A 17,018-nucleotide genomic window follows, 5' to 3' on the forward strand; every position below is an offset into this window, starting at 1 on the left:
TCGCCCTGATTCATTTATGATAGCAATATTCCGCACTTTTAATCTTACAATTCTATTCAGTATTTCCGAATGCGAAGGTGTTAATCACGACTTAAATCTAACCATCGACTTACTTAACCGATGCACTTATCATCAGAAAATCATATTCAGCGCCCAAAATACAGACAATGACTTTATTTGTTGCCTATGTTATCACATCTTTAAATTCATGATCTCCGGTGACAATAGAGTTAAGTTAGCAGCCATCAACGTAAGTTTTGTACTGTAACTTTTCGTAATTCAGTAAACATATATATTTCTGAATGATAGCTATGGAAGTTGGCACTTCTCCAGAAACCGGACTCTATATTCCCTGTAATCAAGAACAAAACGAAGGAAACTGGTAAGGAAAATATATACCTATATTTAATCCTTATCTATGTTAATTTTTTTTTTTGCAGCCGAAAGTCGAGTAATTATGGAAGGCTTTACTAGACTTTTGGAGACAGTAAGGATTCAAATATAGCATCTTGTATGACTAAATATCTGACTAATTCAACCATAGAATTCGAGCACATTTCTCCAATGGTTGGAAGATCACAAAAAAGAGACACAAGTTATGTTAGTTAGTTTGTCAAAATTCTGGGAAGCATTCGTCACCCTTGAAAACAAGAATAACCACGAATCATTGATGAATAGTCGAATAAAACGACGAAAGCACCTTAAGAGAATTCTACGTCGCGACTCTTCTTTGAAGGAAGTGCTACACTCACAATTAATTCGGGATCGCATTTGGGCTAAGAATATTAGGGCAAATATTAGATTAACTAAATAGACAATTCATTATAAGCCCATCTAACATTTGTTCTTTATCCCAGGAAATGCAAAAACTCCACTACGCTAGAATACTTCAAGATGAATCAAGTCGAGAAAAAATTATAAAGAACATTTGGGAAAAATTATCGACCAAATTATTCCGTGAGCGTACCCTATGGGGAGAACAAATACCACGCTCTGTCGTACGTTGGAAACTTGATGCTACAGAAGGACCTTGCCGCATGCGCAAAAGATTGCAAATCGATAATGAGCAGCCCCTTTATCATAATTGTCGGTTGGAAAAACCTGAAAACTCTCTAAGTGGCCAACAGGTACCCGGAGGGCTTTTAACACTGGCAAATAATGCTTGTTTACTAATGGCCTGTCTAATCGTCTTCTTTATAATAGACCTTCTCAGAATTTAAGACAGGTAGACCAGACGACTTGTTTCAAAATGAACTCTTCGTCTCACCCATTATTATAATATTTAGCTGATAACAATGAATTAGGGAAGGATGTTGCTCGTACCAATGCAAAAGGTAAAATTTCTTTAGTTTACTAGTTTTAACTCTTGGATTGAATACCTAATATTAATCAACGAATATAATGCCAAACTGATAGATACAATCCACCAAGATAAATCTACTAGATCTGAACTTCTATCACCACCGATAACTCGTGACGACGAATCGATACTTTCAACGAGTAGCAATAATCAAACTTTGAGCCGTATGATTCTATTATGATGTTACTTGGAAAATTTCTCAATTATGATTTATGAAATCTAGTGGAAACTACTGACGATAGAGCTGCGGACACTGACGAGATAACTCATTATGAAGAGGATAAAAATCGCAAGGTGCTACAATTGCTTGACCCTGAAGATTCTGTAGTTGATGTTTACAATACTAATCGCATTAATGGATTGGATGCTTGCGGTAATAGTTATTTTCCATTCAGACATTAAACCATTGAAAAAAAGATTATCTCTGGCTCATGTAATTCAATTTTTAGAGAGCTTGCTCCTGTTTTGTAATCATCATCTCTACTTGATTGACGGATTTTTCAAGCGGGCTGACGGTGATATTGTGGATGTGGCCGATATTCCTAATGAGGTAATTTATTAATCATTTGTATTTTAAGGGCTATAGTATTTATAACACTTAAAACTCGATAGGAGAGAGATCAGTACCTCTACTTGCTCTCTGTGAGTTCAGGGTCGCCCACCCTAAGGCAAAAGAGCGACATCGAGGACAAGCATGAACTTTATAAATGGGCATTTGAAGATATTAGGGAGATTCATCGACGCAAGTTTTTGTTTAGGTAATTAAAGTTACTTTACTTCTTTATTAGCTGGTTGCCGTGTGCATTAAATCTAAACTATTCAGGAACGTTGCCCTTGAAATTTTTCTTTACAACGGCCAAAATTTTTTGATCACCCTAGATATTAGATTGCGGGACCAAGTGTACAATAAGCTTATAAACCGTATCTCTACTCCCTCTAGTAATCTTGCAGGCATAAATTCTCGTGCAATTACGTCCATTTTGGGAGGGAGCGTAATTAGCACCAAGTTTTCAAACATATTTAAAAATATAACCATCGATCCTCTGACGGAAATATCTCAGCGCTGGGTGAGACGGGAAATCTCAAATTTCCAATATCTCGTGCATTTGAATACCTTGGCTGGGCGCTCCTATAATGGTATATGAAGTATAATAATAGAATGCTATATGGTAATTTATTGAAGCTCTAATCGACAATATCTTCGATACTTTGTTAGATTTAACCCAATACCCAGTTTTCCCGTGGATTCTGGCAGATTATAAGAGTTCAGAGGTACATTTTTTTACTCAAAGCGGATAAAAAATATGTATTAAGCTCTGTCTCTGAAATTTGCACTCAAATATAGCTCGATTTGAGTAATCCTGCTACTTTCAGGGATTTGAGCAAACCGATGGGTGCCCAAACCCCTGAGAGGGAAGGTAAGCAACACAATACTTATATACGCTTACTTTCTACTACTAATTTTTTATTATAGTTGAATTTCAGCAGCGATATTGCCAATTGGCAAGAACTGACACTGGAATCACGCCCTTCCACTATGGAACTCATTATAGTTCTGCTATGATTGTTTGTTCGTTCCTTATTAGGCTAGAGCCATTCACCCAGCATTTTCTGACGCTGCAAGTATGGAAATTTCATATACTCGCGAGTATTTTATGCCAAATATCCTAACTTTTTTTGCAGGGTGGCCATTTCGACCACGCGGACAGACTTTTCCATTCTTTGGGTCTAGCGTGGGAATCCGCTTCGAGAGTTAATATGAGCGATGTTCGAGAACTAATTCCTGAATTCTTCTACCTGCCAGAATTCTTGGAAAATATAAATAATATCGAGCTAGGTAGGTTTTTGATATACTTAAAATGTACACGTCAGACGCCTATAATCCTTAGGCTTTAAAATTTTAGGCACTAGACAAGAGAATGACGAAAAGATCAACGAGGTGATCCTCCCACCGTGGGCTAAAGGGGATCCTAAAATATTTATCCAAAAGCACCGAGAAGTAAATAACACTGCGAAATTAATATCTGCTAGTTAAATTTAATGGTTGATTCTTCTATTTTCAGGCACTCGAATGTGATTTCGTTAGTGAGAACCTACATCTTTGGATTGACCTTATATTTGGCTATAAGCAGCAAGGCCAATCAGCCGTGGAAGCTACAAATGTGTTTCACCATCTCTCCTACGAAGGGGCAGTTGGTATGAAACATCGATAACACACTAATCTTTCCAAGACTATTCTAATAAGCAATTTTGTTCATCAGATTTGGAAGCAATAACTGATCCTGTAGAGAAGGTTGCTACTGTTGGAATCATACATAATTTCGGTCAAACGCCCCTTCAACTTTTCAAGAAGCCACACCCACAACGGCAGCCAGAGATAAGGGATATTTTGAGCCTGGGTTATTTGAAGTTCCAGAATCATGTTGACAAGCTCGTGCAGTCAATATTTCCGATAAAGAGTATTTGGCTTGAGTTTATTTGTTTTCAGAAAAGTTTTAGTATATTCCAATTCTTTTTTTATGCCATTCATTAGATATATCTCAGCAGGTAAAAGACATCGAAATAGATAACAACAATTTGCTAGCGACCGCTTTCCAGCAACTTCTGGTACCATCTGATACTACCTGCTACCTTGAATGGGGAAATTTGGACGGTAGCCTCAGACTTTTATCGCAAGATGGACAAAAAGTGTGGCATTTTCCAAAGTATTTATCTGGTCTTTATACTAAACTTATTTGAATATTATAGACTCTGGCCGTATTTGAAAATATGCATATCGACTACATTTCTTGCGCATGCTTTGCTGATAATTCACTTCTGATTACAGGAGGAACCGATTCTGTACGCTAGCTTAAATGATTGGTCAAATTTTCTCATCCTACTATGATAACTAATTGTTTGTATTTCTCTTACATAGGTTGTCTGTTTTTGGGATTATAAAGTTAAACAGAACAGTATCACTATTCTAGAATGTGTGCGTGGCCATCAAGCTAAAGTAAATTGTGTAGTTGCCTCGAAATCGTTCAATATTCTTGCAAGCGGATCGGAGGTAAGGATACATATAATTTTTTCCAACAGACATAAAAATTAATATGAGCGTACCAGGACAAAACCTGCATTCTTTGGGACTTGATACAGATGAAGTACATTCGACAGCTATCTGGCCATGATATGGGAGTCCAGGTAAGCTTCACTAACTTCTCATAGATAACGCAGTTGTTCATGTACAACCTATCCTAATCCATTACCTCGATTTAATTAGGCAATTGCAATCAACAATAACACAGTAAGTGAATAAATATGTGTAATTCATAGTCGCATAATAGAGAACTTAATTTATTCAGGGTGACATTGCTACTTGCTCGGGTCCAACCATCAAAGTTTTTACCATTAATGGGGAGCTACTGCTCTCTAAGACTACCTCGCACTCGATAGATCCGATATTATCCTGCAAATTTTATGAGGTAAAAATGGATTCACTAAGCTTTTTCAAGTTCTCAGTGGCCAGGATAATAATCTGTACCAAATTGGTCAGGAACAAAATCATGAATGGAACAAAGAAAGCATTCTATTTACGGGACATCGTCGAGGATTTATCAAAATATGGGAAAAGAAAATTCGTACTACTGATGAGGACCAGGAAACTCAATATTCCTGCAATTGGGATCTGGAACTTCTTCATCAATTGCATCACGAGGATCGCGTTCACACACTTAGTGAGCCTCCGGATATCACGGCTCTGTGCTCGTCAAGGTTTCTATATTTACTTACTTTTTTTTTTTTACGTGGTAATTAAACTATATTTACATTCATACTTAGTCTCCAACGCGTATTATATACAGGCGACTCTCTCGGTCGTGTATTTGCTTGGGTATTACCAGATGGTTCAACTAATATACAGCAAATAAATGTCTCTATCGATTATTGTCTAAATTGTGGTAATACATTTCCGATGCTAGGTAAAGTCTAGATATTGTATTTTCAAACAAAAATCTTTATTCCTTTTCTAATTTTGCATAATTTGATACCATTTTGGTGTGTTCCAATATAGAACGAAAATTTTCCTGCAGGGCTTGTGGGGGGATTTTTTGCTCCACCTGTATTGATACAACCTCGTCTCACATGATAATTGGCGTGCGTGATGGATATTTTTGTCACTATTGCTCATCTTCGCTAGGACCAAAATTTAATGACTTAGTTTGACCGAGCTTAGGTTGGCATGAATTTGTGTACAGCTCTTTTTTTGTTTGGTGAGACACCCCTACTTGAACGAAATATAAAATGACTTTATAATTATATGCTTTGGATATGCAAATTTATCTTACTGAAAAAAGAAAGAAAATAGAGCCCATACATGGAATTCCATTACAAAGGAAATTAAAAGAAAACTGCTGAGAAATTTGTATAAAATATTTAACGGAATACATAGAACACTAAAAAGGGCACTAGTAAATCCCTTCTTTCTAGCAATGGCTTGGTGTAAGTAAATAAAGGGTTCATATAGCAACAAGGAGAGAGAGAATATGGCAAGGAAATATATCAGCATATATAAATTAAAGGAGTTACATATAGGGAGCATAGGGACCTGACTGTTTATATTGCCATTGTTGGGGTGGTGGTTGAGGGTATGAAGGATAATATGGCATCTGTTGTCTTTGATAAAAGCTTAGATTGCGAGGATTCATTTGTGACATTGGGTCTACTGGCTGCGATGTTACTGGCTGCGTAATACCCCACATTTGACCAGAACGACACTGATGATCACGCTGCATTTGAAGCGGAGTAGAATACATTACCTGCTGTGGCAATCCCCAACTGTCCGATCTTCTCATTGGAGCCATCGAAGGAAGTTGTTGGGAGAGATTGAGTTGATTAGAGAAATACCGCCCATGATCAGGAGTGATCATCGAGGCGCCCAAAGAATTTTCAGTATACATCATGTGCGGCATATGATTACACTTGCAACGTGCACCCAGGCTTTTTTGGCCCATCTGCTGAGGAAATGATGTGTTGCCAGGATCATGGTGCAAGCAGGGATGATGATGTTCTTCTGGCCAGGGATTAGCCGCATTCACGTTCTGAACACACAAAGGCATGAGTGGCCGATTATCTTCTGAAACTACGGGAGAAGATGGAGGAGTGACGCATGACGCATTGGATCCTGTACAAGTCTTGCTTGACGATCTTGAGAGTGATGCTTCTGAGCTACTATCAATTGAGTCGGTGAGATGGATTGGAATCTGGCTTCTACCATGTTTTAGAGGCAGCTCATTTCCAATAAAGGCGGTTGATGCCTTCAACTTTCCCTTTGTATACTTGCTTGATGTTGGATCGGCTACCACGGTTTTTAACATTCCGGCAATAGGCTTCTCGTCATCGTCATCCTCGACTTGCTTCACAATTTTATCGTCTTCACTCTCATCGTCAGATGAATCGGAAGATTCCGAGGATTCTGAGGATTCTGAATCCTCTTCCTTTTGATTTTTCCAAGCACGCGCAAGATGTCCAACAGATCTCTTTCCTCCTTCAGATCTAGTTGTATCGCCACATGATTCCGATTGTCGTCTTGGTAGAGGCTGTTTCATTGCAACCTCGGCATTCCATCCGCGTCGGAGTTCAACATGCGATTTGCTCCTCATATGTCTTCCCTGCTGTTGGTAGTTTTCCTTGCAAGCTGCGTCTTCTCCATTATAATGATTTGAATATGAAGAATTCTGGAAATGTGGATTGGGCTTTACTCCAGTAGGGAACGGTAGAGATGGCGGGGGAGGCGGAGGAGGTGCAATATTTGCATGACAATCAATGCCAATGCCAATGCTAGCGCTCATCCCATGCAAAGGCGCTCCAATCGGCATCGCAATCGGATAGTTTTCATATGCAGGCGTTAAGAGTTGCTCTGGGATGAATTTGCTCTCTTGTCTATGGCGGTCTTTCATGCGCTCTAATATGGATGCTGTAGGATCCGTATGTACTTGTTTGGCCCAGTTTTCCACCTTACGATCCAAGGGAGCACCAGGACGCCCACCAGACTGTCGTCGGCGTGTGCGTAAATCTCTCAAATGCTCATCAGTTTTGGTTGTACCATCAGTTTCTTCACCACTTGATTCATCATCGCTATCCTTAAGTGTTTTGCGACGCGAGCTTGCATCGTCAGCAACCTTTTTGCCCAAGTTGGGTGAATTAACGGAAACAGGGACACTGAAGCGGGATTCAGGTTGGAGGGGTGAGCGATCAGTCGATGATGGAGCGACATTTGAGGGAGCGAAAACGGAGATTGGATCAATGTCCCCAATAGCAAGCCTATTAGATAATTCCAGCGCAAGCGAAATATCGGTTTTCAGATTTCCGCCTTGATTTTCTAAAATTACGGTTAATATCGGATCCGTTAGAAAATCAATATAAGGTCAAATACCTTTTTTTTCTGTGTCGGGTTTGGTATCTAACTCAACGAGAATTTCGTCCAAAAGTGTTTTTCTTTGTTGACCAACACCTGCTGTTGACACATCATCTATGTCTTCAAGAGGTGACCCAAGAAATGAAGCAGGTTGCCCAGTCTTTTTGTCAGTTGACTCCCTTTTGGTTTTCTTGCCGAATGGAAAGATACCCATCTTGTATAAGGAAAATGTGGTTACAAAGTGATAATAGTATAATAATATAATAATGCGATAGGATGATATATGATAATTGATAAATAAAGATAAAAGGATATACCAACAAAAGATAATAAAAGAGAAAAGTGGAGAAAACTTCGAATAAGAAGAGAGAGGATGAGGAAAAAAAAATGATAATTATAGGGGGGAGGGGAATGCAAACAGCCAGCCGGATATGATTATATAAACTTGTAGTAAAATTAGTTGGTTTAGCAAGTGAGAATGCCGGATTTCGGAAAAAGAAGTATGAACTAGGGTCTATTCTACATTGGCCAAAATATTGAGTTCTTCTGTAGCTTGTAACAGCAGCAAGAGTGTTGTAACAACCAAAATGATCATCCCGCATTCTTCCCAATTTTGGCTATCCTGCAACATAGAACACATCCTGGGTAATGTAAAAAGAAGCTATTTTAGCTTTATGAATGCATGCTACTACAAGTTTGCGGGGAAGATGGATAGGAGGAAAAGAACTTAACGAAAATCGTTGCTCTTGAACGAGAGGAGAATATTATCAAAACTAACACCATCTTTTGAAAACTTCCATTTATATTTAGGAGAATTGGACTGTATTACTTGAAAAAATAATAAGTGATATGTACCTATGTAATAACTGGCAATAATTTGCCACCACATTGTAGCTTAATTTTATAGCAGCCATTCCAAATTTGGTAATTCACCTCAAGCATCTGCTTGGTAAAATATTTGTTAGCTTGTTTATTTTAGCTTCAAGTGAAAAATGCGAAAAGTTCGTTCCTCTCTCGACTAAACATATTTATTTTTTTTTAATGGGCAGCCTCTTCAACAGTTACGCATGGTGAGTAACGCTACTAAAAGCACAAAGGTTAATCACAATGGGCTAGTGTAGATTATATCAGTCATAATCGCCTCTATTTTTCTACTGATTCTAAGGTTAGATGAATGAATCAAAAAATAATAAAACAGTTCAAAATCTCAAATAGATGCAAACGTTTTCAATTAATACAATTGAAAATATTAATTATATTAATAGATAGTATGCCAATCAACGAAGACATTTGCGGGGATCAGTCCTAAGGCGAAAATGAATTTGAGGCAGGAAAAAACATCTCAAGCTTGCACTGAGCTATTTAAATCTTCAATGAAAAAAAAAACAAATATTTACAACTGTATGATAAATAATTTCATAAATCCTGAAAACCCTGATAATATCTAATCCAAATCTTAAAATGGATAATTTCGATTGAAATATGCCCCGATATCTCAATCGGCCCTACCTTTATTAATATTAGCTCTTCTCTCTATATTGACTATAATACCATTGTTAAATTTTCATTGCATGCCACGCGAAGTTTTCTAGTGCACCACTTTCTGAGAGTGACAGGGAAAATCTATTAGATTTTTGGTAGTGTCAGAAATTTCGATAAAAAAATTCGGAGTTTATTATAGTTATTATATAAGATTTAATATCATATCAGGATTTAATTTCGTTAAAAAATTACTACGGGCAACTGTATTAGATCGTAATAGAGAAATATAACTAATTTGATCGAAAAAATTATACCGTAGTGGCTAAAATTTTCTAGTATCACTTGTTATTGCGGCAGTACGAACTAGCATAAACCGTTTGCGTTACGGTTTGTGTGGCAGTAACAGTTACAGGAGGAGGGCAGTGAGAGCCGCCAAAGTTATTGTTGCTGTTGATGTTGTTGTTAAAGCTGTTGTTGTTATTGTTGTTGTTGAATTGGTTATTATTTCCAACATTGTTAATAGTGCCAACGTTGTTGTTGTTGCCGGCTTGATTGTTAGTGTTGTTGTTACCAACATTGGTGTTCGTGTTGTTGTTGCCGTTGTTTATGTTGTTGTTGTTACCATTATTGGCGTTAGTGTTGCCGCTGTTGGTGTTGCCACTGTTGGTGTTTCCGTTGTTGCTGTTAGTATTGCCGTTGTTGGTGTTGCCACTGTTGGTGTTTCCATTGTTGGTACCATTGTTACTGTTAGTGTTGCCACTGTTGGTGTTGCCGTTGTTGCTGTTGGTATTGCCGTTGTTGGTACCATTGTTGCTGTTAGTGTTACCGTTGTTGTTATTACTGTTATTGTTGTTGCTGTTGGTGTTGCCGTTGTTGCTGTTGTTGTTGTTGCTGTTGTTGTTGGGCGGGTAAATTGTAGTAACTCCAGGCACGGTTACAGTAGGGATAGGTTTGTCGGCGGTAAGCGTGGCAGTCACCGTCACGGTAGTAGGTCTTCCAGCCGGGTTGGTGGCAATTCCGGTGACGGTTACGGTAGTAACTCTAGGAGGAGGGGGGGGGAGGAGGAGGACGAACCACAGGACCACCTGGATAAACTGGATAAACAGGGCGCGGGAGGGGGAGGAGGGGGAGGAGACAACAGCGCATGCTTCTTAGCGAGGAGCAGAGCTAGCAAACCCAGGGTTCGCTTTTCATGAGTCGGGGCGGCTTCGGTGGTAGCCACAAGAGCCAGAGCAGCTGAGACAAGAAAGGCGGTAACCTTCATGATTAATTGAATGACTGTGTGGGGTTTAAACGATTGGGAGTGTTGTTGTAGATGAGGATTGAATGAGATACTTTTCTAAAGAATGTCCCCCCTCCTTTTATATCCATCCACGTTGAAGGTCCGAGGTTTCGGTCGCGTTACCATCAACTAATATACCTGGTTTCAGTCAACATCGTTTTCAAAGCGTAGCTTTAGCCCTAGTATATGAACCTCGAATGGCCCGAGTTTCGAATTTGATTGTCCTGGATTGTCACCATGATTTAACCAGTATAGATATAATTTGCCAATTTAGGAGATAATTATTGCAGTGTATCCTCATCGAGGGCGCATTTGATGTTCGAGAATTCTATCTACGCAACCATTTCGATTTTGAAAGCAGCAAACCGATCACCGCAAAGGAAATACATAATAAACTCTGAAAGGTTTCAAATCGAATACGGTTAATGCTTCCCGCGATAGATTGCTGATGGACAACCAATTGATTGTATTTCTATTTCCAACTCTTATGCTCGAGTATTTGAATGGATTTTCACTCTAAAAACTGGATCGTATAACACAAATACAGTAATGTCAAAATTAAGCTATAAGTGCGAACGGGGTAGTTGGTCATATCAGCACTGAGATCGCTTCCCTGGGTACGACATGGCCAGGGAAGGGGTTACCGCAAATCATGCAAAGTGCGCAAGACAAGAGGCTCTACGCAAAGCACAGACCATGTTTTTAATTCTGAAACCTAAGCTATGGAAAATTACCAGATATGGATAAAGGAACCAGATAGCCTTATACACAGAGAAATGGCTCGGCTGTTTAACCTCATTATGTAAACTTACCACCCCCTCTAAACCATTAGAAGAGTCTTTCTTTTAGTACTGTCTTGAAAACTAATCAGGACATTAGTCAGGCTATCTAAGTCGCCTAACTACGTGTGAGGAAGTCAAAGAAACATTGGCGAAGAGAGAGAAATCTAAGCGGTTACTCCGCATACGCTTTGAGTGAATGCAAGCGGCCAGATGCCGCAACCTAAGAGGAGAATGGCAAACATTTGTTATAGATTCAGATTTCTAAGGTGTAAAGTCTACCGAAGCACAAATCATGTGCACTACCAATATTCATCAAGTGGATATGTGGATCTTGTCTTGGTTCTGAAGTGAGAGGAAAGGGTCGCATGCACCTTCAGTGCCCTTCCGATATTCAATACTTTCTATTTCAACCACGCTAAAGAGACTCCCTCTCACCTGGCTTTCACCCATCGGCCATGCCTATATTATTACAATGCTGATGTATAAATTATTTTATCATCATTGTATCCGCCTTTTTACTATTCATCAAAAAAAAAAACTTAATAATCTTATTTGTTATACCGGATTTTTGAGAAACGTTTATACTTGAATGATGAATTTTTTTACCTTAATTAACCTTGATTTCAGATGTAATATTCTGCGAACAAATATCCATTGATTATCCCTCTAGGATATTTTAAATGTGGTGACGTCTAAGGTAGACGTTAACCAAATACTTACACCCCTCGTTTTTGCTCTCGAAATCTCTTTCCGAACATTTCCTATATAGAGCGAATAACGAAAGGCAAGTGTAGCAAAAATTATTATTCATTCAGCGAAGCTCTATTGCTAAATATTGCATATTTTTTCATCTCGTTTAGTAAGTAAAAATGGCTTCTCGCCTCGCACTGTCGAATTTCTTACGTCAAAATCGCGTACTTTATGGCGCTGCACGTGGCCAAAGCATGCGTTTCCACGCTGGTATAGATCTTTTTGTTGTCGCCAGCTTATATTGTTCTTATTCATTACTTCTTTTGCAATAGGTCCTGTGTCTGCCATTCAGGCTTCCAAAATCGTCGAAGCAACTGGTAATGCCCTAAAACATGCTTCTGGCACTCAGCTCTTTTTAAAGCTTACCCCTACCACTCTTTTTGTTTACTAGCTGCCGACAAACCTGTTGTGGCCGATGACTCTGGTAAGTGATGATCCCGCTATTATTATCTAGTGTGATAATCTAATTTTATTCGAATTTAGTTGTCAAGCTCCCTCCTACAAACCGCATGGAGGGGTCTTATCACTGGGATTTCGAACGCCTTTTGTCCGTTGCCCTCGTTCCTCTTACCGCCGCAGCGATGGTCCAAGGTGCTCATCCCGTTACTGATGCGTTGATCGGTGTTGTCCTCCCAATTCATTGTCATATTGGTTTCGATGCCATTATTACGGATTATGTGCCTCATCGCAAGATGCCGGGATGGAACAAATTGGCTACTTGGGGCTTGCGTATCGGAACAGTGTTGACACTCTATGGATGTTACGAAATCAACACAAATGATGTTGGCTTGACTGAGCTCACAAAGAAGGTATGGAATGCGTAGATTAGAGCAATAAAAATCCATTACTTTTACTTTTTCCTGATCTTGATATATAATTTTTCCCCCCTCTTCTTTTTTTCTTTTCCCCTCCCCATTTCTTCGTTTGTAATAAAAAAAAAATTCAAGACTTCATATAAGAGGGAGACAGTGCTAGATTGATTGAATAGGAGTAGTGACACATGGAGGATGTAAATTGACATTTCGTTTGGTATAAAATGAAGTGAAAAATTCTTGTATTAGATGTACAATTTTTATAATTCTTCTCTTTTTACTCTTTGTCTCGGGATTTGAATCGATGCATCAACCACTCCAGGCAAGTCTTTTAATGCACTTGCTACACTGTCGGCATCGCTTCCCTGCTTGATGTAGACCAAGAAAGCGTCTGGAATCGGCTCGAGTGGAATAACACGTTCAACAGAGGGATGAATGGATGACCATGAAGGCTGGGAAGTAGCAGGCTGAAGAGTTACTGCAATTGTGGGAGTGTTATTCTGAGGGGTGGTAATCGGTGGCGGATCTGGCATCTCAAAGAAGAGAGAAGGGATAGAAGAGGGTTGAATTGGTGAGATGGAAATGAAGTACGCCACTTAAGTATTATAGGGAATACGCCACAATTAATACATGGCATAGGAATGAAAGATTTCTATGATCCAGGTGGATCGTATTCCAGAACCATAGGCTAGCTTTAAACGATATCATCTGTGATAAGTAAAGCATGTCACAGATGCATATCTGCTAGGTGACAAAAAACAATTTACAAAAAAGTAGTAAAGATCAAAAAATGGATGATATCATTAATTTTCACTTTCTTGGTTCCTATCCATCAAGTGTCCTCGGACATCGCTCTCAGGCTGGCTGGCCTGCATGGCAATAAAGGGACTTTTAACCATGTCTATCCGGGGCAATTTAGAATATTTTACCCAGGTTTTGTATGGCCTATTCGACTGAGATCCAGTGTCATCCATAGCTGACATGGTCGGGAATAAAGTATCCGACGGGGAAGGGAGCGAAATGACGGAGGTCGAATTGGAATCAAACGTTGATGAAGAGGAATTCGTAGTAGGTTCGCTACCACTATTCTCACCAATACTCGAGTTCGGGCTACTCTTGTTTGACCCGGATCCCCTGCTCTCGATGCTCTTGGATGCAATAGGATTACGTCCAGCATCAGCCTGACCATCTTGGCCGCCGCTTCTATCCACAGAATAACTCCCGTGACCACCTCCATCAATAATTTCAGTAGGCGTGCTCACTGGCTGCTTTGTCCGGCACATACCCTCCTTCTCGCCCCTATTGATATGCTTATATTCACCTATTGATCCATCCAACGGGTTAGACTTGTGCCCAATATGCATTTCTCTATCTTCGCACTCCACCCCCCTTTTATCTTTATTTCCGACCCTATTCTTAATTGGAAGCGATGTGTCGTTATGAATCTTTGAACGCTTGCGGGCGTGGGCCGTCGCTGAGCTTCCAGCCGCCTCCTGCCGCGCTTTGAATTCGTTTAGATATTCCTTGTATTCTTTGTATTCAGGAGTCTTTTCATACTCTGCCAGTTTTGCCAAATACCCACCCTTCTCTTTCGAGGCCGCTGATTCGTATTTTTCTCTCTCGTTTGATTCCAGGGCTTGCCAGCGATTTCCGACGATCTTTGCAATGTCAGAGAATGAAAGATTCGGTTCCCGGCCAAGCTCAGCTCGAACAGTATTCGCAAACATAACGTAAGCTGTCGGAGGTTTCACTGGCGCGTTGGGATCTGGTTTAGCATGGCGGCGATAGCGCCGCTTCTGATGATTTGGATCACTGCCCTGATCGCCGTCATCATTTAACATATTATCGCTTGAATAGTTAGAATTGGAGGTAGGAAGTTGGTTCGAGGCCTCAGAAGCACAGGATAATGCACCTCTAGTGGAAAGTGCTACAGTAGCAGGGGTAATATCTCGGCGATTAGTGTCGTTAGGGCTAGTTCTTGTGTTGGCTCTTCCAGGCAATAATACAGGCACAGTTCTCGGAATTCGCTCCCCTTCAACTTGTCGGTCAGGTGCCGGAGGCAAATGGATCGGAAATAGGACCCGGTGTTGTGGAGATATTGCTTCGGGCGAATTGCGTGCGGAACTCAATCTGCAGTCGTTCGAAGAGAAGGTTGCATTCGGAGGTGAAAGGCTAGCCACGAAAATGCTTGGGTTCGGATGGCCTGGCGAACGATGTGTGCTTGGATATACAGGCAAATGGTGAGATGGAGAATTTACGCAGCCATTATTTAGCGCTATTTCATGTTGGAGAAGGCGGCGATGCCCGCGCTTTACGCCCATTGCGATGAGATCGGCCTCGGTCACCTCAAATACCTTAATATTCCGCCATCATAGTAAGCTCACAATGCAAGTTACAAATTAGTGTTGTTCCAACTCACGGCATCTATCCGATCAAATCCTTCCTCAAGAAAACGATTGATATACTGCTCGAGACGCAGACGTGTTAGGAACTCAGCTACACCTTCTTTCCGCGCACGGCTTCGGGGAGATTCTGAGAGTAAATGTGGTTGTGACTGAGAGGCCTCTTGAGAGAAAGAGAGTGGCTCTTTGGATGGAAGCTGAGGCCGGGACGGAAACACGGAATAATGTAAATGCGGGGGGGATGAAAGAGGCTTAGGTTGATCTTGCGAGGGCAATTGCTTGTCTAGATTATGCATAGCGCGTTGAACTAACTCATTTCATGCCATTGCTCTACAATTTTCTATGAAATGAGTATTAAAGGCCGTCTGCAGTGAGAGAACAGAAAAGAATAAAATAGAACGAAATGCCTTAACCATATATTGCATCTTATGCCGGCTTTAAGATTGATCGGAAGAGCGCTAGGCAACTTGGGCCAATGGTTCGTTGGTGACTAGTTCATCTCAGACTAGAAATCTTTTCCTAGTTTCAGTTGGCATATTCGAGTCCTTTTTCGTACTAGCCGTCTGATATTAATTAGCGAAACAGGGCAGTGGGGTTAAAGTGGGGCTTGAATCTTAACTCTTTCCATTCCATACCGTATCAGAGTGAGAAAATAAAATGCAATTTTATTGTGACATGGTCATCTTTCATAATGAACTATACACTTTTGTTTTCTGCACAATGTTCGAAGTAGTGATTCTTTAAGCCAGCCTACAACACCCCTATTCTTTCGACTTGTGTTCTACCCGCTTAGCACAATTCTCCCAGTCGTCCTAAAGATTTTTGGGATTGAGTATAGAATTCTCTCACAGACACTCCAGATAACTTACTCGCCCATCAAAAGATACCACCTTGTACCTTAAATCGGTATCAATGCAACGCACATTTACCTACATGGAATGGATATTTTTAACGATCTTGTTTTAGGCATCGCAATCAAGTTGAAGTTAGTACTAACATCAATTCCGTCCGGATTCGACCTAGGAACATAGAAAGGTGCGACTCCGCATCTCCCACAAAACAGATGCTCAGCCAAATGTGTGTTGAAGGTGTACTTGGAAAGGAATTCTTTTCCTTGGATAACTTGGAAACGAGTTTTGGGTACAATTAGATGCAAATAAGCTAATCGAGCAATGGTTGATTGTCAGATAACACCAGTTGTTCATCGCCAGCTCTGGACATCATTTAGTTTTCATCTTACCTTTCTTCTTGCATATGGAGCAGTTGCATTCCTCAACTTCCAACTCTCCTTCGGGGGTTCGTACTTCGAATACTATTGTCTGACAATGACAAGACCCGGTATGACTGACCAACCTGTCCACCTGTGACATTTCGATGGGAATTGAGATAAAGGACAGTTTGTAACGTGGTTCCCCCTGGTTCTAAAATGCTTAGGTTCAGCCAAAATTAAATAGTACAAGTCATCCTCCAATTTTCCCATAATATAATTATAATTTTCCCATGTACTTAATAACCTAAAAAAGTCATTGATCGCCATTAAGTTATCTCAAAGAATCGGTAGCCACTTAAGCATCTCATATGTATATAAGCATGCATTTCCATCTTATGGAATCATTATTCCAATGGTATTGGTGAATAACAATTTCAAAATGGACACCATAAAAAAGATAATGGATAGCGATCTTGACATTTTCAGCACGCAAGGTCCGGAGCAATTATCGATATGCCTCTGTTATTCTGTTATATACTGGCTC

At 40.0% G+C, this 17,018-nt stretch overlaps 7 protein-coding genes across 7 annotated transcripts; 2 read left to right on the forward strand and 5 right to left on the reverse strand.

Annotated features, from left to right (window-relative positions):
* Positions 1 to 208: 208 nt before the first annotated feature.
* On the forward strand, positions 209 to 5,563 carry VTP21DRAFT_10484 (uncharacterized protein; the record flags this gene model as incomplete). The annotated part of the gene is made up of 28 exons (XM_069389825.1): positions 209 to 250; positions 310 to 382; positions 441 to 487; positions 545 to 790; positions 858 to 1,127; positions 1,204 to 1,225; positions 1,287 to 1,334; positions 1,417 to 1,524; positions 1,584 to 1,733; positions 1,810 to 1,910; positions 1,973 to 2,118; positions 2,184 to 2,497; positions 2,577 to 2,632; positions 2,706 to 2,778; positions 2,835 to 2,983; positions 3,044 to 3,197; positions 3,265 to 3,359; positions 3,424 to 3,556; positions 3,622 to 3,819; positions 3,894 to 4,048; positions 4,109 to 4,201; positions 4,278 to 4,409; positions 4,466 to 4,543; positions 4,623 to 4,646; positions 4,705 to 4,824; positions 4,896 to 5,113; positions 5,180 to 5,319; positions 5,412 to 5,563. 28 exons carry the CDS (start codon positions 209 to 211, stop codon positions 5,561 to 5,563), a joined length of 3,537 nt encoding a protein of 1,178 aa, XP_069253107.1.
* Positions 5,564 to 5,922: 359 nt separating this feature from the next.
* On the reverse strand, positions 5,923 to 7,968 carry VTP21DRAFT_10485 (uncharacterized protein; the record flags this gene model as incomplete). Its single annotated transcript, XM_069389826.1, has 2 exons — positions 5,923 to 7,718; positions 7,773 to 7,968. The coding sequence occupies 2 exons, from the start codon at positions 7,966 to 7,968 to the stop codon at positions 5,923 to 5,925; spliced, it is 1,992 nt and encodes a 663-aa protein (XP_069253108.1).
* Positions 7,969 to 9,574: 1,606 nt separating this feature from the next.
* VTP21DRAFT_10486 (uncharacterized protein) lies at positions 9,575 to 10,500 on the reverse strand (the record flags this gene model as incomplete). Its single annotated transcript, XM_069389827.1, has 2 exons — positions 9,575 to 10,277; positions 10,373 to 10,500. 2 exons carry the CDS (start codon positions 10,498 to 10,500, stop codon positions 9,575 to 9,577), a joined length of 831 nt encoding a protein of 276 aa, XP_069253109.1.
* Positions 10,501 to 12,169: 1,669 nt separating this feature from the next.
* On the forward strand, positions 12,170 to 12,874 carry VTP21DRAFT_10487 (uncharacterized protein; the record flags this gene model as incomplete). The annotated part of the gene is made up of 4 exons (XM_069389828.1): positions 12,170 to 12,260; positions 12,323 to 12,367; positions 12,442 to 12,474; positions 12,534 to 12,874. 4 exons carry the CDS (start codon positions 12,170 to 12,172, stop codon positions 12,872 to 12,874), a joined length of 510 nt encoding a protein of 169 aa, XP_069253110.1.
* Positions 12,875 to 13,122: 248 nt separating this feature from the next.
* VTP21DRAFT_10488 (uncharacterized protein) lies at positions 13,123 to 13,395 on the reverse strand (the record flags this gene model as incomplete). The annotated part of the gene is made up of 1 exon (XM_069389829.1): positions 13,123 to 13,395. One exon carries the CDS (start codon positions 13,393 to 13,395, stop codon positions 13,123 to 13,125), a length of 273 nt encoding a protein of 90 aa, XP_069253111.1.
* A 270-nt stretch (positions 13,396 to 13,665) lies between these two features.
* VTP21DRAFT_10489 (uncharacterized protein) lies at positions 13,666 to 15,560 on the reverse strand (the record flags this gene model as incomplete). Its single annotated transcript, XM_069389830.1, has 2 exons — positions 13,666 to 15,216; positions 15,282 to 15,560. 2 exons carry the CDS (start codon positions 15,558 to 15,560, stop codon positions 13,666 to 13,668), a joined length of 1,830 nt encoding a protein of 609 aa, XP_069253112.1.
* A 465-nt stretch (positions 15,561 to 16,025) lies between these two features.
* VTP21DRAFT_10490 (uncharacterized protein) lies at positions 16,026 to 16,634 on the reverse strand (the record flags this gene model as incomplete). Its single annotated transcript, XM_069389832.1, has 4 exons — positions 16,026 to 16,076; positions 16,134 to 16,193; positions 16,262 to 16,425; positions 16,505 to 16,634. The coding sequence occupies 4 exons, from the start codon at positions 16,632 to 16,634 to the stop codon at positions 16,026 to 16,028; spliced, it is 405 nt and encodes a 134-aa protein (XP_069253113.1).
* Between the last annotated feature and the right edge of the window lie 384 nt (positions 16,635 to 17,018).

This window comes from Calcarisporiella thermophila (genome assembly GCF_041956535.1).
Source record: "Calcarisporiella thermophila strain CBS 279.70 unplaced genomic scaffold VTP21scaffold_7, whole genome shotgun sequence".
Lineage (NCBI taxonomy): Eukaryota > Fungi > Calcarisporiellomycota > Calcarisporiellomycetes > Calcarisporiellales > Calcarisporiellaceae > Calcarisporiella > Calcarisporiella thermophila.